The following is a 23,496-nucleotide window of genomic DNA, read 5'->3' as shown; positions in this document are numbered from 1 at the left end:
AGTCAAGACAGGAATTGCTTTGAACTTATAGAACAGCCTGTGGTTGGGACCAATTTCTGCAGCTGTCAGCATGGTGTCCAGATCAAAATTCCTGCCTCCCATCTTTGCCACTTACTGTCTGTGCAACTTGACAAGGGCCCAGGCTGCGATCCCTGGTTTCACATCTACAAATTGGGAATAATACCTAACCTACTGCAAAGGTGGTTGGGATTAAAATAATTGACTTAAATCACTTAAAATTGTGCCAGGCATAAAATGAAAGCTGTAGAGATGTAAGCTATTCCTTTTATTATTCTCCTGCATTAACTCTCTGGGTCATATTGTCCCGTATTGATGCTGAACTGATAGCCAAATACTCAGAAGTCATTTCAGTTCTCTGTCCCTCTTTCTTGCTGATGATTGTCCTCTGCACAGGCACAGAATCTCAAAGGATTCCTGAGTCCCTAGTTGTCCTTCACAGGCAGCTCAGCTATTAAAACAAACAAAACCAGTCATCCTCTAGGCATGAGCAGTATCCCGCCCTTTGTCAAACAGAAAATCTCTTTTTTTGTTTACGTCATAAGTATATACTTTTTCTTATTTTTGTTTTCTACACTCTCCTTGCTTTTTCAGGTTTAATGATGTTCATAAAACCTTTCAAAACACACCGACACTGCAGATTACCCCATGGTGCCTTAAATGAATTTACATCTGGAATGACCAATGTTAAAATAACAGAGCAACCATTGTCGCCATCTGTTGGTGGTGGGTGGATTGGACTTCACCTTCCAGAGCCTGGGCGCGGAACTGGGAGTCTTCCAAAGCTGCCAGTTCCCTAGTACAGGAGTGTGTGTGTGTGTGTGTGTGTGTGTGCGTGTGTGTGTACACATACACAGGTTGTACACATGTGTGTTCCTTGTGTACATGCCCACTGGACAAAGTCTAAGGATTGGCACCACTGTGTCTTAACATTCCTATCCGGGACTTGTGGTGATTTTAATATTCCAACTTTGTTTGGGGCGCCTGGGCGGCTCATTGGTTAAGCGTCTGCCTTCAGCTCGATGCCAGGGTGCTGGCATTGAGCTCTGCATCGGGCTCAGTGGGGAGCCTGCTTCTCTCTCTCCCTCTGCCCCTACCACTCATTCTCTCTCTTTCTCTCTCTCACTTACTCTCAAATAAATAAATAAAAATCTTTTTAAAAATATCTCAACTTACTTTTCTGTGTCTTCCAATTACAAGGGTGCATTTCTTTTGTAATTAAGGCAAATTAATAAAAAGATAGAGTTTAGGAGGGAGTACGTGAAGGGGCCAGAGAAGAAAATTAAGTTTTATTTACTTAGGACAGACTAAACTTTACAGTTCAGCGGATGAAAGAAATCTCAATGGAAATGGGGCAGAAATGACAAGCTGTGATAAAAACAGAAGAAATTCTGGTAGATTCTAAGCAGAAGGTTTTGTCAGCCAGGTTCACTTGGGCCGGTAGGTTTAAATATGAGACTTGACTTGTTATCCGCTCCCTTTGAAATTCTAATGATTCTGTAGTCACATCTCTTAATTACTCTTTATCCTTTTGCTTCCTCTGGAGTGGATTATCTGCTTTTAGCAAAGAATATTATTTTCTGGTAGCCAGGGCTACGATCTGAGCCTCATTACTTTGAAGATAGGGAAAACCCTCAGAATCTTCCTAGTCACATTTTTTTTCCTTTAAAATTCTACGGCTTGCTCTCCTCTCTGGTGTTGTCAGAGTGTGAATCCTGTCAGTCAAGAGGCCTTTTTCTCCCAAACCTGTCTCTGTTACTTAATGATTTTTTAAAACAAACTAAACTGAGGGCCAATGAATATCTGGTTGATTTATGACATTTTACTCAAATGTCTGTTCCTCTCGTAGACATGGATGATCAACAGTAGAATCAGACTAAATGGGAACCATCTTTAACCCCCACCCCCGCACCCCTTGCCCCACATCATTAAATCTTACTGCAGAGAGAACTAGTAAGTGGGAAAGGGTGCGTGCTCTGAACCCCGCTGTGCCTTTTCCTGTTCCTTGAGGCACCATTTGATAGACGGGCCTGGCCCGTGTTCTAGATCCTGTCTCCCGTGATCAGAACTACTTGTTCTGCCCTCCAGTCCCACATATGATGACCGCATCATCACGGAGAAGCTACCAGAGTCAGGGCCTGAGCGACTGAACGTGGGGCATCTTCCAGTTCAGTTATTTGAATAAGATACCTCTGGTGCCATAGGAGGTGTCGCTGAGTGGACAGCCCAAGAAAGAAGATAAGTCACCAGAGGTAAACCCTTCTGTACCCCTCAGGTAACTCCAGGTAGGGAGTTACAGGGAGGCTGGTATGGAATAGCTCCAGAGACAGTACCTTTCTGAGAAGTCACGGTCTTTTAGGCTTAACCCACAAATCATGGTGAAAACCGCAGTAGAAAGTAAAACTGAATAAATTTCAGAAATCTCTTCTCCCACACACCTCCCCCACATCCCTCTTTCAACCATGAACCACATGTTTATTTCTTATGTTTAACACAAACAAAAGCTTTACTTTGGCTTGAAAAGTAAATCTCCCATACCTTGATAAGAAGAGGTCTCCCAGTTGATTTCCTTCGCTTTCGTACCTTCAGTGTATAAAGGAAACATTGTTTCTCGGAATTATTTCATGAATAAATTGCAGTGAGAATTTAAACAAAATTTGTTTAAGCTTTGGGGTTTTAGGAGAGATTTTGGCTTAAAATCTATATGAGCTTTTACTTTCCCATTTGTAAAAAATGGGAATAATAGCACCTACCTCATAAGAATGTTGCAAAGTTAATTAAATAAGATCAGGCATACAAAGCCTCTGGCACAGCGCCTAGAACATAAGTAGGAACTGAGTAAATGTAATCCCTTTTTTGGTTTCTTATAAAATCACAATGGATTTGGATGAGGAGATTAGGGATGGTTTCGTGGAAGAGATAATGTTTGAACAGGTTCTTCAAGTTCAAACAGGGCTAGAATAGGATAATGATGGGATGAGAGAGACATGTTTAAAGTGATGTTTAAAGTAAATTAAAGCAGCAGACATGGTTGGAAGCGCCAGAAGCTGAAAGCAAGGCAAGAAGTATTGTGTGTTTTTTGCTTGGGTCTAGAGGTAGTGAAGGGGAGGGGTGAATATTAGAAACATGTCAGAGACAACTCAGAAGGGTTCCTGACTGCCTGGACTCAGGATGGCTGAGTCCATGGTGTCTTGAGGACCTCGAGCCTGGTGGGAGATCAGAGTGGGACACTGCTACTGAAGGAAAAGAGAGAAGATGGGTTTGGGCACCTTAAGGATGGGATTTAGAAAATAGTGGGCATGAGGTGACATTGAATGAGATATTAAAGTATCTTAACATAAAAGATATTTGAGTTGAAAGAGAGACAAAAAAACTGACATTGGGGGAATAACAAAAAAATCAACTCAGGGGGCACCTGGGTGGCTCAGTTGGTTAAGCAGCTGCCTTTCGCTCAGGTCATGATCCTATGGTCCTGGGATTGAGCCCCAAGTTGGGCTTCCCACTCAGCAGGGAGTCTGCCTCTCCCTCCCCCCCAACACAAGTCACATAGCACACGCTTGCTCTCTCTCTGTCTCTCTCTCTCTCTCATATAAATAAATAACCTCTTAAAAAAAAACAGACCCCAACTCAGGAAGGAGAAAGAAGCACCAGTCAGAGAACATGCTTTAAATAACACCATAGCATTGCATGGATATCCTAGGAAAAGGAAGGGTTGAGATGAGAGTACTTGGCTAAGGAGGGAGAAAAGGAAGCTGAATGGGTGAAGAAGCCTGGAAAGAGCACCCAGAAAGGTAGGATGAGATCTGGGGAGCAAGTTCAGAGCAGGGGAGGAGTGGGGTACTTAGATGTGGTGGTGAGGAGTAATGTCACAGCAGCAGAGAGATCAAAGAGAACAGAAACCCAGAAAAACTGGCATGGACTGAGTGCCAGCGCTCCCAGGAGACTTTTCTCTTTTCCTACCTCCCACATTTCCCTTTCTCTCCCATCGTTAGTGGGGTGAGCAGGACCAGAAGGGTAGAAGGCCAGCCCCTGACCTTCCCTAAATTTCCTTTCTTCTTTTTGGTTTACAAAAGACTCTGAACTCTGTGACCTCAAGCAGAGTCTCTTAATCTCTGTGACTGTCAATCTCCTTTTCCTGAACTGGAGTCATACTAACTCTCTTCCATACTGTTGGAAAGGTTTGAGGCTGGAATGCAGTCTAAAGGCATTTCCAGCCAAAACTTTTGCAAAGGAGCGTGCTGATAAATGAATCCAGCATGGAAGTAACCTACAGAGAAATGGTTGCTGAAAAGGTGGTTTTTAAATCACTTATTTTCTCTGGTTTTCAGGTTTTTCAAAAATTAGTACCCTTTTTTGCTAAGCATGGTGACCTGTGTTAATGTTGTAAATACTCAGAATCTCTACAGGGAATTGAAGGTGTTTGTGCAATATTATGCCTCTTGGATGTAATTGTCATTTGAACCTTAAATTATCTTTACTTTCATGCCTGGTTAATAATCATTTGATTATGTGATTACACAGAGTGAAAATGAACCGGGGAAAAGAGGTGGTTCAGGCCATTTGTTTCTTCTAGATAAATATATTTCAGCTTGTTCAATGCATAAACCAGAAACCTACAGTATTCAGAAATGCTTTAAAGTGCTACACAGATGCTTCATTTCCTAAGCTTTCAGGACTTTTTAGACCTTGGGGTCAATCATGAGAAAGTATTATTAGAGAAAATATGAAATTTTAAAAGTAATACACAGGAAAGTAAAATTAAACATGTATAAATAAGGGCACAGGTCACAGATCCGTGATGTGAGTTACGTGCATTTCTCAAAGTCCCCACAATTTTTAAGAATTAATTTTCAAAGGTTTTTCCTTTGCTTTTTGAAGATGAGCACAGATGGCTGTGCTTTGCCTTGGGGTGTGGCCACTCTGAAAGGGTTCTGGTTGGGACGTGGGCTTATTAAGCTACACTTCTACTTCATCTTCAGCAGCGGATCATTAAGAGGTTAATATTCTGGATTTTTTCCTTCTTCCCCCAACATCTGTTGTACCTTAAGGAATTCCATCACATTCATACAGACCTTCATCAAATTAATGCTTATTAATCCCTGGTTCATGGTTTTATATTCTTGATTGTTCCTATCATTTCACAAATATATGTGGAGCTATTATTACTGAGTTGAAAGAGGTGTTAATATATTAGTTATATATCTTTATAGATTTATATAAACATTAATAGTTATCAAAGTGTTAGGTAAATTTTATAGCCTTGCATTTGGCTTTATATTCACGTAGTGTTGCTAGAAGTAACTTCTTATGGAATTCATTCCCCCCCCGCCATTTTTCTTTTTTTGGTCCGAAGAGTGTCAGGTAAGTACCTGATTCCTCAAAGGTCACCATCAGACCGTAATCTGAGGATTCAAATAGGAGGCCTAGCCAGTCCCTTCTTTTAGTTTAGTTTTGAGTTTAAAATTCTCATTGTCTGTCCCCTAAGTATAGGACATTTTGTCCTTTAAATTTTGCAGGTGCTTGAAAAGTATCCGTGTTCTCTGGACTTTGGCATTCCTAAGGGTTCCTTGATTTTAACTTCTCCTGTTCTTTTTTTTTTTCTTTTTATCTTTCAGATATGGGAAGATAGTCTCCACGAAGGCAATTTTGGATAAGACAACAAACAAATGCAAAGGTATATTCCCTTGGATGATAATTTACTACATCCTAGCTCTAGGAAACTGACGCCATTGTAAACCTGATCTTTGGTTTCAAAACTACTACCTCCATTTTATTAAAAACCGAGTCTTCTGTGTCCCTCAGTTCCGGTCTTGCACAGTGTCAGCATATTCCTTTACATTTGTCCCTGGCTGGAAACCCTACAGCAGCTACACTTTGCCAGAGTCACAGATCTGACTCCAGTGGAGCTAACAGGCAGGATACTGGTTGGCATTTAGCCCCTACTTTAAAAGGGAAGTAGAGTTAGAAAATAGCTTTTCTTTCCTGAGCCTGAGGAGATTAGAGCTGCTTACTGAAGACCATTGGACTGTACTAAAGAACTGAAAAGATTACATATTGTGCAAATTGGCTCTATTAATTAGAATAGAGTAGTTTTAAGCAGTACTTAATTACATGTTTCAATACTCCCAATTGTTCTGTGCTGAATGCCTGTTGACAGTATTGGCAGTGGGGAGGAGAGAACCATTTTCACTGACCAAATTGTAATAGGGAGGGGAGGTCATACGCCCCTTTGAAATATGCTGCTGCATTAATTTGATGCACTGACCTTCAGTTTTCCATGTAATTAGGATGAGCTCATCCAGCTCCGTGAGCTGGAAGAGGAGGCGTCTACAGTAGGCAGTGCTGATGCCCAGCGGTTCTGACTTGTAATGATCCAGCATCTTAACAATGGGCATGTGATTTCGAGGAAAGGGGAAGAATAGAGTCAGCTGACTTTGAGTCTGACCACTGACCCCATGAATTGAAATAAGGTTGACAGGAATAGGCAGAGAAGGCAAATCTCCTCATTAATTAGACCCCGGTTTTTTAAAGGAGTGGCGATGGCTTTGGCTTAGTGCTGTCTGAGAAAGTCAAAGAATGGAAATGAACCGAATGGGAAGCCTCGCCATCGAAGCCAGCCATTTCCTTTAATCTAGACTTCAAGTGGTTCATTGTATTTGTGTCTTCTTCAAAGTTCCTGCATTTAAAGGAGCTTTTGTGGCCAGTATCTAAGCCCCTGTTTAAGCCACATGGCACATGAAGACAGTTTTGCCTAGGGACAGTGAATAAAGCAGTGCTTTATGTAGAGAGGTACTCAATAAATATTTTAAATGAATTAAACTAGAGAGTCAAATTGTAGACTGAAATGTTTCTATTTAGTTGCCAAGGTTAGTGTTATTTTACGTATTTGTAAGCGATTTGAGAAAACAGGGACATGGGGAAAAAAAACTTTCAGTTTTATAAAGAAAAGTGGACTCTTGCAGACATAAAACAGGAAGCTGATCTCAAACATTTGTTTCAAACTGAGAGAGAAAATCACAGTAGACAAATGGTTTTATGGCTTGACCCTACCTTTCCTCCCACCCCGCCCCCAGCAGAGAAGAATCTTAGACGGCAGATCAATGTGTTTTAAAAATTAGCACAGCTGCCCAGTTAGGTGAGGGAGAGGACTCAGAGGACTCCCCAGCTGAATTCTTCCCACTCCCCTGCACTGAGCACGCCTACCTGTAGTACACTTTTCTCCAATGAGAGCTTGTTCCTTAGAAACCAAAATTCCATAAAATGCTCAACACAATATAGAAAAGGTGTAAGTAAAATATACTCATGTGAAATCGGACATTTTATGATATGAAGCCTTCATGGTTGGAAAATATTCCAAGAGAAGTGGAGAGATTTGTGGGGCTTTTAAAATAAGGGAAAGAATAATTCAGATTGTCCAAACAGCACGTCTCCTGGAGACCTTCTCTTAAAGTGAGTCTCAGGAGATAGTGCCTTCCGTGAGGGCAATGGTAGGAACCTTTTAGGGCTCTTTGTAACACACAGGCTCTCAGGAATAGACATGTCAGCACATGCGGTGGGTGGGTGAGTGAGTGAGGGGACCAAGGGAGCAAAATGGGTTTATAAAATCCTAGAAGCAAAATGAGAGAGCTCCCGGAAAAAAAAAAAAAAAAAAAAGTTATTTTAGGACAAATGAGAAGAAATAACACAGCGTACCTCATAAAAAAGACAACATGGTAGCCATTGATAACATGAGAAGGCAGGTAAGTGAATGGATGAATAGATGTATAAATATAGATAATGCATAAGGGATTACAGAGTATTCACATAAATAGAAAATTCACGTGTTATATACTAATTTTTTGAGGTTGACCATATCAAAGAATTTTATACCTGAAAGTTAGAGACCTTAGAGGTCACAGAACATTTTTTTGTGTGTGTGTCACAAAGCATATTTTGGAGTCTCTATCCAAGAAAGAAAATTACACTGAAGGAAACATTGCTCTGAATAACATGTACCTTAGCTATTAAATTTGAAAATTTTTGAGTCAGTTGCTCTTCTGCTTTTCAATTTTTGTCAGGTTTTACCCAACTGAAGGTGTTTAAACACTTTCCATCACCAGTATAGATGGCAGTACCAAGCCAAAAAAAGTTTACAGAGTATCAGTTGTGGCACTCATTGAATAATTTATTAATGCTTACAGAGTTACATACAAAACTAGAACACATGCACGCAAATGCCACACACACACACACACAGACACGAAGTTAAAAATGAGTGGGAATAAATCTGACTAATGGGAAGATAGGGGTAAGAGCAAGAATTCTCAGCTTACTACAAAAATGGCCTGAGTTTGCTAATGGCCAAAACAAAAATAAAAAAACGTATCTATTCCCGTGGCTTAGTGACTATAATGTGGAGGAAAATTCAAGAAGCAGGAGTACCATAACCATTCCTGGTCCTGAGACCCAAGGAGAGTCTTTCTAGGGTTCTAGTGAGAGGCTGCTGTGTTATTTAGCAAATCCCACCTTTAGAAGTATCTTTATACCCATTTATGCAATGAAACCCATAGAACCTATAACTCAAATTGATACACTCTTGTATTTACTTGAAAGTAATGCAGCAGACAAAATGAAAGAGCACACGGTTGCATGCCTACCCATTAGATTTGTTTACGGCAAAGATATTTATTGAAAATATTTACTGAAATATTTATGTGCTTAGAGAAGGCCAGAAAAGAACATAAACAACTAAAATGCAACCATTATAGATTTTTCCTAATAAAATAACAGGTAAAATAATACTAATCGTACTTGGCTGATAATAAGTTCAACCCCAGTTACATCAAAGTTGAGATCTTTCTGTTTCTTGTGATTTACTGACAACAGGAACATTGTGTTCCGGGGGGTAACCACACTCAAATATCCATCAGCGGGAGTGACACCATTTCATTGAAGCTGGCTCTTCGTTTACGGCCTGCTCAAGTTGTATGTGGGTGATAAAGTAGGTGCGAGGGTGACAGAGTGTGTGTGTGTCCCCACAGAGAATTGTGTATTAGCATTAACTTAAAGGTTTCTAAAAACGCTCCAACTGCGTTGACTCTAATTGCTGATGTGGCTATTGAGCACCATTCTCTGTTTTTGTTTTTTGTTTTTTTAAAGATTTTATTTATTTATTTGACAGAGAGATCACAAGCAGGCAGAGAGGCAGGCAGAGAGAGAGGAGGAAGCAGGCTCCCTGCTGAGCAGAGAGCCCGATGCGGGGCTCGATCCCAGGACTCCGAGATCATGACCTGAGCCGAAGGCAGCGGCTTAACCCACTGAGCCACCCAGGCGCCCCAAGCACCATTCTCTGTTTTTACCTGAGCCAGCTCTTCTTTTTCTTTCCAACCTGGCTGTTTCTCTACTGTCAAAATCAAATCAGGCTTTATTTCCATCCAATCCCAAGTAATAGAAGGAAGCTGCTGCCTTTTTCAGCTTTAACGCGTCTCTGCTGAAACCTCTGTTTCTATAATTGATGGTTTACTGTTTCATTACAACCCGTTTAGTTACCAGACGGTAACTTTTGATACTAACATTGCCAACTGACCTTTGAACCCTTGCCAAGCTCTGTGTTTGGCCTTGTTGATAGGTATGTTTGTCCGTTTGAATGGACACTAGTACTTTTCCATGGAAGATACTCTATCTTTACCCTGTCAAGAAATCAGTGATAGGACTGGCCCTTCCCTACAGCCTCCAAACAGTGCTTTTGTTTTTCAAAATATTCTTACTCATTTAAAGTTTATTTCATAGTAATAGGCTTGTGTTCCAATAAAATCTCGGTATTTTTGCCTGCTACTCTGATCTTTTAAACAGTGTGTTAAGTATGATTTAACCTTTTCTCAATAACTTAAGAGTGATCCCAGCAATAAATGACCAGTGGCTCACTGGATTGTGTAAAATTCATGGGGCTGTTGCTTTTAGACTGCTTAAGTCCTCTTCATTTTAGAGTTTTCCTCCTTCATTGCTTGTTGCTAGTTTTTGCTGCTAGGTACCATCCATATGCTCATTTTGTAGCTGCCCTCCCCTTACCCTGACACCCTTTTCCCCTACTTTTGATTTAGTGTGGCTGGGGATTACCTGACCAGCTTGTTAAAAATGTTTATAATGCTATGAATAAATAAGCTTTGAACCAGAGCCTCTTTTAGAAGGTTATTTGTTTGTTTGTATTATGTTTTGTTTTTAGCCGTTAGGGCATGAACTGCTGAAACAGCTTTTTTGGCTATCTGGAGGCATTTTTACTCCTTTCTCTATATGAAGGGGGATCATGAGGTATATTTTAAGTAAATAAGTAATCATTTTTAATGACATACTAAACTTTCAATTATTTTATGTTTAGGATATTTCATGGTTATACTTCTTTGAAAAATAAATTTAGTCCTTGGGATAAACATAATTTTTTTTTTCCTGTTACTTGTTAAGTTCCATAAAAATGCTATTTCTCTGAAGTTGATTTTTTCTTTTTTTAACTTTAGTTGGTTAACTTAGATGTCATTTGCTTCAGTAAGCAGGACACCTGAAGAAAGGGAAAACTGGGGTTTTGGCGGTTTTGTTTTGGTTGGTTTGTTTTTGACGTGGAAGGAAATCCGCCTAGCTCATGAGAGCCAGGGACAGACAGCCTGCAAAGGAGACAGCATGGCAGCTGGTAATGCCAGTACTGTGTCAGGACGTCAGGGGTTCCGTTTCTGCTGCCCCCACATCGGGAACCAGAGAGTCCTTCTTTTGCTCTTTTCATTGTCACAAAATAATGGCTTAATAAGTATGTTTTGCATTTCAGGTTATGGTTTTGTCGACTTTGACAGTCCTGCAGCAGCCCAGAAAGCTGTGTCTGCCCTGAAGGCTAGTGGGGTTCAAGCTCAAATGGCAAAGGTGAGTCGAAATCCAGTAGTCACCTACTTCTCTGGGCCCTAGCTCTGGTCCTGAAGCCTGGCACAGTGCTCCGCCCGCCGGCGTTGGCATTCTCCCTGCGTCCCCGCTAACCTTGTGTGCTTTTGGACGCCTGTCTGGCCTCCATATCCTCAGTCATAGTTTAGGGCACAGGAAGCTACAGATGCCATTTCGAATCTGTACAGGAAGTCAGACATGTTTAGACACTGGTTATTATGGGATATGAATCTATCCTTTAGTAGTTCTATAATGGCTTTCTTCAAGGCTTGTTTCTGATGAACTTTTAGGATTCTGGAAGAGGAATGTTGTTGAAGCGGGGTTTATGCCCTTCGTCTTCTTACTGCTCAAATGTAAACTTGGGTTATGTCACACCTAGTACCCATAGTGCACTTCTAAAGAGACTCATATAATTCTGTGCATTTTTTTTTTTCCATTTGTGGTCCTTGAATTGCTATGGAAAATATTTTTAAGCCTGAAACTCAGCAGTTTGATACTTTGTGTATTCTTTTCAAAAGATCAATAGTTTTATATTCTCTGTCTTCTTGAAGCACAGAGGAAAGTAATTTTGTTACTTATGCTGCTTCTGAATAGTAGCATGTGATCATTCTCTCAGGAGCATTCACATTTCCATAAGGAAGGAGACTTTATGGAAGTTCAAGGGCTCTGGTGAAGAGATAGGTTACTTGCTACCTGCTAAGACCTTGAGTCTGCTGAAGGATGCGTGTATAGCTACCACACCAGAGATTGACCTTGACTCGAAGAATCAACACAAATAATGATTTTAGGAATTCGTGAAAGGATCACCTTTCTAAAAGTAGTCTTTGATTTTAACTGTTTTTAAAACTTTGAATTGAGCTGGACATGTTTTAGATTTTCTTGAACTCCAGAGTAAGAAGTTAAGACAAATAAAAACTATGTAAATATTAAGCACCATGATTTTCTGATTATCTGTCCATAATATAGAGTAATTCCCTGTGGCATTGTTAGAAGACCATGATTATGAGAGTTTTAAATATATTTAATTGTAACTGTGCAGTACTGGTGTTGCATAATGATTTGCAGGGTGTTTAACCTGCCTCTGTAAACAGTGGGTCCCCATCCATTTTATAAGCAGGACTTTCAAGGCACAATCAAAAAACAGCCCTATTTCCCCCCTACTTTGTCCATTTCCTCTATTCTCTGAAGTTGCTGCTTCTTCCTCTCATGGATAAAATCCAGGGTGGGTCCCATGACTTTTCTGGCCACTCTCATTATCTTAAAAAGTCCCTTCTCTTCCTATCTTTCTGATTAATTTTTTTTTCCCAATAGAATCCTTCTTGATTTTTCATATCCAAACTTCATAGAATGTAATTCTCTTTCAACACATTTTTAGCTGTTTCTATATGTATTCATCCCAACCCAAATACAGGATTTTAAAGAAGATGTTGTATAGGGAATCTCAAGTTACATTCTAAATAAGTTTGTGAAATGTCAGAATCACATGTAGAGGTTTTGAAAACTGCTGAGAGTCAGCAGAAGAGATATGTGTCTTGGATGTCACTGGTGCTGAAAGAAATCAGCTTACACAGCAGTTATCTGCGAGCAATCATATTGATTACTTGGTGATCAGGAAACAATGTTTTCAAGGTTTAGATCCCAGTATAACAAGTCACGTTTTAGGAAATTGTAGAAAAATAGGAAAAGAAGGATTTAATTACATTTTAGGAAATTGGGGGTGGTGATTCATGTGTAATACATTATGGTGTTTTTGTATTTGAAATAAGGTAGAATAGGATCCGGGTTAACATTTGGATGCTGGATGTCTCCTTTTTAAGAACACATCACTGATGTTACATGCGTGATGCCTGTAATTTAAATGTCCAGGCTTGATAGGTTTATCTTTAGGGTGGGGGGCAGAGGGAGTTAGAGAATCTCAAGCAGACTCCCTGCTGAATACGAAGCCCGGTGCGGGGCTCCATCCCAGGACCCAGAGATCATGACCTGAGCTGCAGTCGAGAGTCAACCACTTTAAACTGACTGAGCCACCCAGACACCTGTGTTTTTGCTAAAGTTTTGAGTATCACGTTGAAGCTTCCCCTTTCTTCCAGCTCAGGTCTGCTGTCAGTCATAATGAGCCTATAGGAGGATGGGAGCTTCATTAGTTTCTTTCCTACTTCCCAAAGTTATGTTTTTCTTGCTCTGCTGTCAGCTGGGTAGCTATGATTTCTTACACTCCCCCCTGAAACAGGGTATGGGGGGATGGGAAAGTTTGTTGACCTGACAGTGACATAATCTGATATTGATTTCTCTGGCCACAGAGGTGATGCTCTCCCTCTTTTCAGAGATCTCTTATACCAGCACCCCAATTGATCTTTTTCCTGTGGTTCCTTGAAACTAGTGAGCATATGCCTCAGCTCCAGATAGTCTGAGGGTCTGTCCTCAGGCCCTTTCTACTGGGACCTCGTTGCCCTTCAAGGCAGCCTCCCTGGAAGGATACAACACAGCCCTGGCCAGTTCCCCCTTGCATGGCCCACCTACGATCTACATTTGGCAAATGTCTGGGAGAAGTAGGTACTTACCGGCCACACTTACAGGCCCCTTCAACCAGCCTTTCCCCTGTTAGACTTCACAGGCTGAAGTCAGACATTGGTCCATTGTACCCACCCAGCTGCTCGGGACCCAGTGCAAGCCGCCTGCCTGGCGGTGATAGGGAAGCAGCCCACAGGGAGAGATGCAGAACATGCCGGCATTCCTCTCCACATGTGTGTCCATTCGCAGCCTCTCCAGGCTCTCGTAGACAGCGGGAGATGGGTGGTCAGCAAAGCGTCCCAAACCAGGTCTCAGCCGCCTCTCTTGAGGTGGTCTGGAATGGGGGTGTGTCAGCCATTGTTTTGTGGCCTCTGCTGAAACAAGGTTAGAAAGAGGGCTGTTTAACAACCTGTTACAAATGCAGAGGCTTTACTTAAAGCGGTCGTGAGAGCACTTACCGAGGCATCCTCCACATGCAGCGCAGTCTAGTAAACGTCCCCCGTTCTGAAGAACCCTTTACACAGCGTTTGGTCAGTGCTGGACTGGGTGGATTTGGGCCCTCCCCAAGGTGTCCGCGTGTGCTCTGAAAGCCACCTTCCTGTGGCCTGACCACGAGCACTGTGCAGAGACTTCCTGAGGAGACTTGGGACGGTAAATTGGCTAGGAAAAATGATCCCTTTCTACATGGTCAGTAGGGCAGGAGCGGTGCCCATGTTCAGAGCTGCTGGCAGTGTGCCAACGTCCCACACTCGGTGAATTTCTTTAGGTCGCTGTAGAACAACTGAGTTTCCCGGGTGTGATTTCTTTTTTATTATATCATTAAAGTTACAAAAGCTATTTTAAATGCTAGAGGGTCCGTTGTTCTATACCATGACACCGTGGATTTGAGGCTCTGGAACTGACTTAACCTCCTCATACTATCCAGATAAAGGAGTGCCTGGCCCACACTTTCTGTGGAGACAGTTTTTAATTATCTTTTTTTTTTTTTAAGACCTTATTTATCCATTTGACAGACAGAGATCACAAGCAGACAGAGAGGCAGGCAGAGAGAGAGGTAGGGAAGCAGGCTCCCTGCTGAGCAGACAGTCCGATGCGGGGCTCGACCCCAGGACCCCGGGATCATGTCCCGAGCCAAAGGCAGAGGCCTCAACCCACTGAGCCACCCAGGCACTCCTGTGGAGACAGTTTTTAAAAGAAGTTCAGGTCTGGCCCCCATGTTGAGTGATAAGGGATCCATTGCTATCTACTTTTTTGCTTAGTGAATTAACCAGGATACTGCATACAGGTCTGAACATTCACACTGCCACACATTAAAGGCCTGCTTTCTTGTGAATTAGAAAAAAAAATGAACGGGTATTCTACTAAGGAAGTCAGCAGGGTGGTGGGGTGGATTGGGGTTTGGGTGAAGGAGAATACAGTATTGTGTGACACATTGGCTGTCCTGGGTTGAAAAAGGATCCACAGATACTCAAAACTAAACTGAGAATTTGCAAGTGTTGTCACTTGCATTCAGCAACAGTGATTGTTTCTTATTTATGTTTTCACTTTCAGTACCTTTCTTGGTACCTGGCCTAGGGTAGTTACTAAATCTTTATTTTGTGAATGACCAGAGAAGCCCAACTCAGCGAGAGAAAAACTTTCTTCCCAGCTTGAGCAGATAGTGAGAATTAAGAATGGGACATTTAGAAGTTGTATTTATTGAGCTCTGTCCGTAGAATACCCTGAAGATACTTACCAAAAGGTTTTCCCAAAGGCTCAAGGTCATGCCTCTTGATGTTAACTTGGCCTCGTTTCACATGTGTTTGTTTTTAGAGCAGAAGACTCAGAATCTATAAAAAGAGCAAAACTCAGATATTAAGCTAAAAGGACTTAAAACACAAATCAACACTGGTAATACCTGTTAATAGAATGACTTCTATAGGCCTTTCAGCAGTGCCTCTTAAGGCCTACTGGGAGTCAGCGGATCGTCGTATGCTTTTTGCCTGGTGGTAAGCCCGCACATTTCTTTCCGGTAAATAGGCAGTCAGACGAGCAGGACTTTAATCCCCCTTCCACACAGAGTCTGCCGCGATTTAGGCCGTTTGCATTCACATGACTGTAAGCAGCTATCGGCTGCGTGGTGAACCTATTCAGTACAAGAGAAAACAGATGTCTGGTCTTCCTGCCAAGTCCCTTTCTTGCATTTTAGGAACCATTCCACATGCACAGGGAGGTTTTTGTTAATTTCTTTCAGATGATGACTGAGTGCTTTATACCACGCGGGACCTCTGAGCCCTGCTATTCTACTCAAGTGAACGTTAGTGGCCATTTATCCCTCTCACGGCCAATATGGGAGCTAGTTTTCTACTTGTTAGAGAAGCCATTGAACCTTTTCCATGCCTAAGGATGGATATAAAGAGGGCTGTTGGCCCCATTTTATGTTTGGCCACCCATAATTTACAGAATAATTGTTTTTTGAGACATAACATCGTGTGTAATAAAACAGAGTTATGGTTGTCACTGATTTTAAAGAAACTAAATTACCCTCATTCAAGAACCACCCCCCACTTACTACAACTATTATATAATCCATTCTCTATGAATGTATGGCAATTAGATGACACGGACACTTTGGGGATGAGATATTTTTGTGGCCAGTGCTGCCAGCTTGGAGTTTCTTCTCCTTTCTTTCTTTTTTGTTTTTTAATTATTACAACTTTGTGGTCGATGTTTGCAGGATAAGTTGACCATTTGATAAGAAGAATAAATAGCATTAACTTTAAAGGTCATCCCAAGTGAAAAACCCTCATTGACTGAGTTGTTGCTGTTGAAAAAAAAAATGCATGAAAGTCACAGGAAATATTTACAAAGTGTTTAGTCCACTTTGGCTATCAAAGAATGGGTTAAGATCTCAATTTCTTTCTGGATTCTGATTTTAGTACTTATTTTTTTCTTCATCAGTAAACTTTCAAGCTGAATCGGGACTTTAAAGAATGTAACATTTTATTAATATTTTAATTATACAAGCAACTAAAACACAGATTTAAAAAGTAGTTTGTACCTACATTGTTAACCTTTGTAAAAATACTTCACATATGACAAATTCCCTCTGAACGTTCTTGAATATTAGTCATTTAATGGTTATAGTTATAACTTAAAACCCCACAATATTTATGGTATATGTTTCTTCCGTGACATTTTTTAGGCCATATCTTTGTCCAAGGAGGGTTTTAACACTTTTTAATTAGGGGGTTCCCAGCTTTATTCTGAATCTGACTAAGCATGGTTCAGAGATTTTTCTCATAAGATAGGCTTGATGATATCATTTCCTTGCTCCCATGCCTCTGAAAGCTCCCCTCGTTCGCCAGGCTGTGACTTTCTAACTACAGTTGGTGGACAACAGTTCTTCCTCCTGCTCCCCCTCACCCACCAGAGTACATGAAATCACAGGATATGCCTGGCTTCTCTCCCTCAAGTTATCATTATTACTTGGAAGTCTGTGGTCAGAAACAGCGCTTCCATATTAAAACAAACCTAAATAGCAAGTAGATTGCAAAATTTACATGATTTTTTTTCTTTTTCTTTTTCTTTTTTTTTTTAAGATAAAGCACAAGACTTCCCAAAAAAACTGCACTCTGTAAAGCTACTTTGGCCTTTGCCTGCCAACTCCTCAGTATTCATGGTCCTACTTGCTGTTAGCAAGGCTTCAGTGGAAAAGTTTAGCAGTAGGGACTGACAAAATAGAATCCAACTCCTGAGAGATACCCTTTCACAATCTGGTTTCAGCCTCATGACTTCTGTTTGTTTCTAAAGTCTGAACTCCATGCCATGTCCTCTGAAAACTCTTCCCTGTCCTTCCCAAGACAAGCTCCCCCATCTCTCCTCCCATTGTGACTTGTACCCTCCTCTGTCCTAAGCTCTTACTGCATGTGTTTCTATCTCCCCTATTTAACTAAGCCGCTGCAGGACAGACTGGAGTCAAGGGGATTTTATGCGAATCTGGGATGTGTGAGATGCCCTGTAAATCTCATTTGACTATATGAGGCTACAGGGCTCCTCCATGCCTACCCTCAGAGGGAAAGGACTCCATGTGTACTGGCCAGTCAAGGACCAGACTTCCACAGGAACAAATAGAGTCTTCCGTACCATAGGAAATCTTTGGGGACTTGGGAGGGTAGAGCTGACATGAGATGACTAATCAAGGAGCTGTGCCATTAATCAGGCTGATTTGGTAGAGGTAGTGAGTGAAATGGAGATAAGGAGAGATTTTACCTCTCACCCTACCTCAGAAGCATTTGAAAACTTTAATACCTCAGACCATTTTGCTTTTCTTTATATTTTCAAACATGTTATCTGTTACTGTTTTGATTTATTAAATCAGTTTCCAATTTTTATACATTAAAGGTATAAAGATGGGTTTTGTTCAGTATAAGGTAATCAGCTGTTCCACATTGAACAGATCTCATTCAGCTAAAAGCAAAGATAGTTACCATTTTGTTTAGTCTGTGAAGGGTTAATGAGGTTAAGTATCCGGCTTATTATTGAACATTTGAAAAATTATTTTCTTGGGTACCCCCCTCCCCTGCCACACCCCAGGACACCTGGGCCTGGAGCCTCTGCTGCACCCCTTTGGGACTGGCCTGGTGTTGTGCTGCCGCCCTCTGTCAGAAGTCAGAAGCAGGAGGTCAGAGGGACAGTACTTTTTGCCTTTTGTGTTTGATGTCTCGAATGCTTGGAAATACCAAGGCATTTGTCATTTCCTAGAATACCAGGCTGTTATTTTAAATCTTACCAGGTAAGTATAGTATGAAAGGTCAATATGCACTTTTACTTGCAGATTATATAAAAGGACAGATTTCATCTCAGGTTTAATTAACAGCAGGATAAATTTGAAAGTAGAGACTTTGTACAATTCAAATACGCATATGCCTCTCATATATTTTTAAAGTACTGTGCATTTTGAAAATCTAAAATATAATGAGTATGCTGTTCTGTTGCCTAATGCTGAAACCTCAGTTAATGACTTTACTAATAGTGCTTATTAAAGAAAAATAATAAGCCTGCGTAGCTCAATATGTAAAGGTATAGATGGTTAATAAGATCAAAAGAAAGCCTGATTTAAGACTATTCTAATCTTCACAATTGCAGAAGTGAATTTTGACTTGGTCAGAAAATATTCCACTTGCCATATAAGCTTTTTCTCTGATGCTTTAACACTACTTTCAGTAAATGTGCATAGCAGTTACTGGTTCTCAGAGAATTCAGTTGCATATCTTTGGTATCAGCTGACTCTGTCTCCCCAAAGGAAAGGTGACTGGGGAGTGATCTAATTAATTATTGCTTCTGGAACTTTTATATGCGTATGACTTACCTGGAAATCTGATTAAAATGCAGCTTCTGACTGGGTCGGTTGGTATGGCACTGCTGGCCCTGGATCATTCTTTGAGTAGCAAGGATTTACTACCCTCCCCCACCTACTCCTGAGTTCACCCTTCAGCTGATTCTAAAGTTTGCTCTGCCTAGAGTTTATCATTTTATATGGCTTTGAGTTCACTTGTTTTTGTTCATTTCGGGGTTCTCCTCTCCGCATGGGTGATCAGAGCTCTGAAGTGAGTAGTAAGGACCTGCCATGGAGCAGAGGGGAACTGGGACAGAGCCCCGCTGGACTTGAGATGACTTGGTCCAGAATCCGTTGCGTGTCTCTGGATTGAACTATTGACAGTAATAGCCTTTTGTGTAATCGTGTGCCTGAAATGGACTCCTAAAAATAGTCGCAGAGGAGAGGTTGGTTATTTTGGGAGCACTGCAAACAGCTGAGAGTGTGGCTCCATGAGGGCACTCTCTCCAGCTCCCCCGCACGGGCCAGCAGTGGCACTTCCAAATCGGCTGAGAAGGGCTTGGCAGAATCATGCCCGACCTGCACAGATTGCCCAAGCTTCGGACGCTTTTTTCAAGCGTGCAAGGTGCTTGGGTGTTCTCTAGCTCCCACGCTCGCTCTAGGTAGCACTCTAAAGGGACCTGAGCCAAGAGAGTGGCTCAAAGTAGGTGTGTTAACATCCGTATTTCAACTTAGTTGGAAATTAATGGCTAATTCTCTGTTCTGTTTCAGCAACAGGAACAAGATCCTACTAACCTATATATTTCTAATCTGCCACTGTCCATGGATGAGCAAGAACTTGAAAATATGCTCAAACCATTTGGACAAGTTATTTCTACAAGGATACTACGGGATTCCAGTGGCACAAGTCGAGGTGTTGGCTTTGCTAGGTAAGCACGCTGCTTTAGCTTTACTATGGCAATGATGAGAGCTTGGCCAAGTTTCCTGCAAAACTAAAGTTGAGCAAGAAGAGAGAATTTAAGCCAGGGTTATGGGAACCAGTTACACCATGAATTTAAATGTGTAAATATTGGTTTGTATATTTTTTTTCCAGATTTTTTGGAAGTTCATTAGGCTTCTTGAACCTGAATACACTAGATATTTGGTGACTCAGGGCAAGGAAATATCACATGAGCAATAGTTTTGAAAATATGTGTCCTTAATGTTTTGATGAATTAAATCAGGATGCCTGTAACTTCTTAAAAATAACCATCACAGGCTCCTGAATTTCATAAATAAATCAGTATGGCTTTTCTCATTTGATGGAAATTTGATTCATCATAAAGTCAATGAGTTAGATTATATCAAACATTCAGAAAGTAAGACAATGATAGGACACCTCTCTAACCACCCATTGCTACACCAGTTGTAACATTTTATAATTTGCTTCAGACTTTTTTTTCTTTGTTAAGAAGCAGGATGTTAGATCTATCTAGAGTGTCCTCACTTCTTCCAACTTAATTTTATCCCTTCCTCTCTGGAAAGGATACTTCAATATAATGGTTAATTTTGTTTCTAAAAGAAAAATCTCAAACACAAACTGCTTTGAGTTTTGACATCGTTCTAATCTATAAGCCCATATATAAAAACTGACTTACCTTTATTCAGGGACCTGTTCGGACTGTGCAGGAACAGATAATGTCTATATGTTGACTTTGATTTTGGAAGAAAAATTGCTGGTATTTTACTTTCATATACAACATCCGATATGATGACAAGCACATCTCCCAGGTCTCTGGGAGATCAACAAAGGCAGCTTTGTTCACTATTTTACGCATAAGAAAGTCAAGTCAAGGAAGAGATGTTTCCGTTGTCACCAGACTGCCAAGTAATGAAGCAAAGTCTAGTACTTGGGTTCTTCTGGCTTTTAGTTGATCACTCTTTCTTGTTAGCCCAGATAATTTTAAGATAAAACTAAAATTTCTACAGGTGGAAAGTCACCACAGCTTGCATTTCCAGTGTACACTTAATTGTTTAAAAGGATCCAGGGAAACAATGAAAGCTCAGCACCCGCTAAAAATCATCGCCTCTGTGGGTGTTCTGAAGCAGATCAAGTAGTTTCAGTTTTGTATCCAAAGATGGAACCCAATTATATTCTGTTGCTTTTTGAAACTATTACTACCCATTAAAACCAAGATGTAACTCTCCGGGTCGTCCAGGAGTGAGGTGCATTTTTGAATAGATTATTCAGTGTTTCTTCCATTAAAAACAACAAAAAAAAAATTACAAGTCGAAATAATGTAATTCCCTTGAAATGTTTCTCAAGGGTTTTTAGCCACCTGCAGGTATAGAATAAATTGTAAAGTTAGGCTCAATCCTTTAATTACTCCTCTGAAGCCAAGAAGACAAAGAGAGTAGTACATAGCCAACTTCACTAATTCAATTTTGTACCTAAAGCTAATGTAAAAACCGTATAAGGAGTATCCTGAGATTCTCATTCGTTCTTACCATGCTTCTGAGTCTGTCCTTTTGTGAATGTGTGAAAGGAAAGGCTGTCTTTAAAATATTCTGGCAGCGGTAAATCCACTTGTATTTTGAACTGGCAGTTCTGTTTCAATTCCGTATCACGACCAGCAGAGCTATTGTGTATGGATCGCCAGTTCACCAACAAGGAGAAAAAAGTTACACATTTGATATGCTTGATATTAAACACTCTGGATATGATTTATTTCTTTTATGATTCAGAATATCAGTTTTCATTTCATTATAGAGGTACACATAAAACAGAGAAAAGATAGGATAAGCCCACTTTTTCTGATTCACATTTTTGCTAGGTTTCATTTGTCTCCCGTAGCCTATAAGAATGTATTCACATTCACAAAACAAAATCTGAAATTAAGAGATCTCTAAATATGTGTTTTATTTTGATGGATGAATAGGATGGAATCAACAGAGAAGTGTGAAGCCGTTATTGGTCATTTTAATGGAAAATTCATTAAGACACCACCTGGAGTTTCTGGTATGTTGTTTGTCTAAAATTTTATCAGTAATCTTTTATGTAATATATGCATAATTTTAGCCCTTGTGATATATCAAGAGCCAAAAACCCCTCATCTAGCTCTTAAAATTTATTTCTTTGGTTCTACAAATAAGACTTGAAGATGCACTTCTCCCAGACATCGAGTGTTTAAATATGAATGGGAGCCATGCCAGTGGGAGGGAGGGTGTGTCCTCTCAGGCACTTGGAAGCCCTTCCTTCTCTGATGCAGGGGCCCATCCCCAGACCTGCTTCTCCCACCACCCACCAGTCTCAATAAATCTGGCCTGCAGTCTTGTCCCTTGAGGGCCATGCTCCTCTCCACCCCAGCTCCTGCCTTTCTTTTTTTTTCTTTTTTAAAGATTTTACTTATTTATTTGATAGACAGAGATCAGAACTAGGCAGAGAGGCAGGCAGACAGAGAGGAGGAAGCAGGCTCCCTGCTGAGCAGAGCGCCCAATGCAGGCCTCAATCCCAGGACCCTGAGACCATGACCCAAGCCTAAAGCAGAGGCCCTAACCCACTGAGCCACCCAGGCGCCCCCTGGCTCCTGCCTTTCTTGTGGAAGATCTCATCATGTCTTACCCTGCACCCCTTACAGAACTTGAACCTCAGTCCCTACGGCCCTTTTCTCCCCCACCATGGTAACCACTTCCTGCCATGGCCCGGCCTTGTGTTCTCATGCCCAAGAATACCACACCGCAGGAGCTTTTCATTCCCAGATCACACTGGCTCCCACTAAACCTGATCCGAAATTTAAAGGGGGTACTTCTTTACTTTCTATCCCCACCAAATCTGGTCTCCATTTTAGCAGTATCCTCACTTGTCTTATACCCCAACCCTTGATCACACCTGCCTCACAGAATGCTAAGCCTGGATTAATTCTGCAGTAGGCCACCTTCTCAGCTCCTGTTACATCCAGGCTGTAAATGTTTCCAGCTTGACCAGACCCAACATCACTGGTCCTCACTCAGCTTTCTCATCCTTCCCAGGCTGCAGTCTCCCCTCCCAGCTTGCTCAGTTTACCCTTAACCCCCTCTCAACTCTAAGCAAATGACTTCACTTCTCACTTGATGAATAAAATTAAGATCACCAGGTGGAAACACCATCAATTTCCTGTTTCCTTCCAACAAGGAGAGAGACCAACCCAACCCCATTCTTGCCATCCTCCTTCCCTAAAGTCCCAAGCTGTGGCCTTGATCACATACCCTCAGGACCTTGCTCTGCCAGGTATCCCCTCCCTCTCCTACAATTTCAGATGTCTTTTGCTTTTATTATTTTTTTTCCCCCAACAAAGCTGAAAACCTTTATTTTCAACAATAACAGATCTCTGGCATGACTAATTGGTAGACAAATGCAAGAAAATGCACAAATAAACAATACTAGGAACAAAAATTGTGACTCTGACTACAATAGACTTTTTTTTTTAAGTCACAGAACACAGTGAACAAAACTATGAACTACTTTTTGCCAGTACATTTTAAATTTCAAATAATTTACTAGAAAAATCTATCCATTTGTGTTTGAGATCATTCAGGTCTCTTTGATCTTGAAACTAAAACTAAAACCCTGTGTTCCTCTCTAGCCCCTTCTCATGTAACCCTTTTAAAAGCGTTATCCCCATTTCTATCTTCCGTTCACACCTCACCCTCCCCTGCGTGACTTCTCCTCGTTGTGTCTCACATGGTAAACGGTATTAGTCTGCTGAGCTGTTGTGACAAAGTATCAAACTGGG

The 23,496-nt window shown here is 41.1% G+C and overlaps 1 protein-coding gene across 10 annotated transcripts in view; it reads left to right on the top strand.

Moving 5' to 3' along the window:
• RBMS1 (RNA binding motif single stranded interacting protein 1) overlaps positions 1–23,496 on the top strand; it is a 213,570-nt gene that overhangs the window by 163,782 nt on the left and 26,292 nt on the right. For all 10 annotated transcript variants that reach the window (XM_047721889.1, XM_047721891.1, XM_047721893.1 and 7 more), the window contains 4 exons: positions 5,634–5,692; positions 10,811–10,902; positions 19,517–19,674; positions 21,664–21,743. In XM_047721889.1, the coding sequence (XP_047577845.1) occupies positions 5,634–5,692; positions 10,811–10,902; positions 19,517–19,674; positions 21,664–21,743 (389 nt within the window). The remainder of the gene's footprint in view (positions 1–5,633; positions 5,693–10,810; positions 10,903–19,516; positions 19,675–21,663; positions 21,744–23,496) is intronic.

Source organism: Lutra lutra, chromosome 3 (assembly GCF_902655055.1).
Source record: "Lutra lutra chromosome 3, mLutLut1.2, whole genome shotgun sequence".
Classification (NCBI taxonomy): Eukaryota; Metazoa; Chordata; class Mammalia; order Carnivora; family Mustelidae; genus Lutra; species Lutra lutra.
Note: the sequence above shows the minus strand (reverse complement) of the source record. Positions and strands in the feature narration are given on the sequence as shown.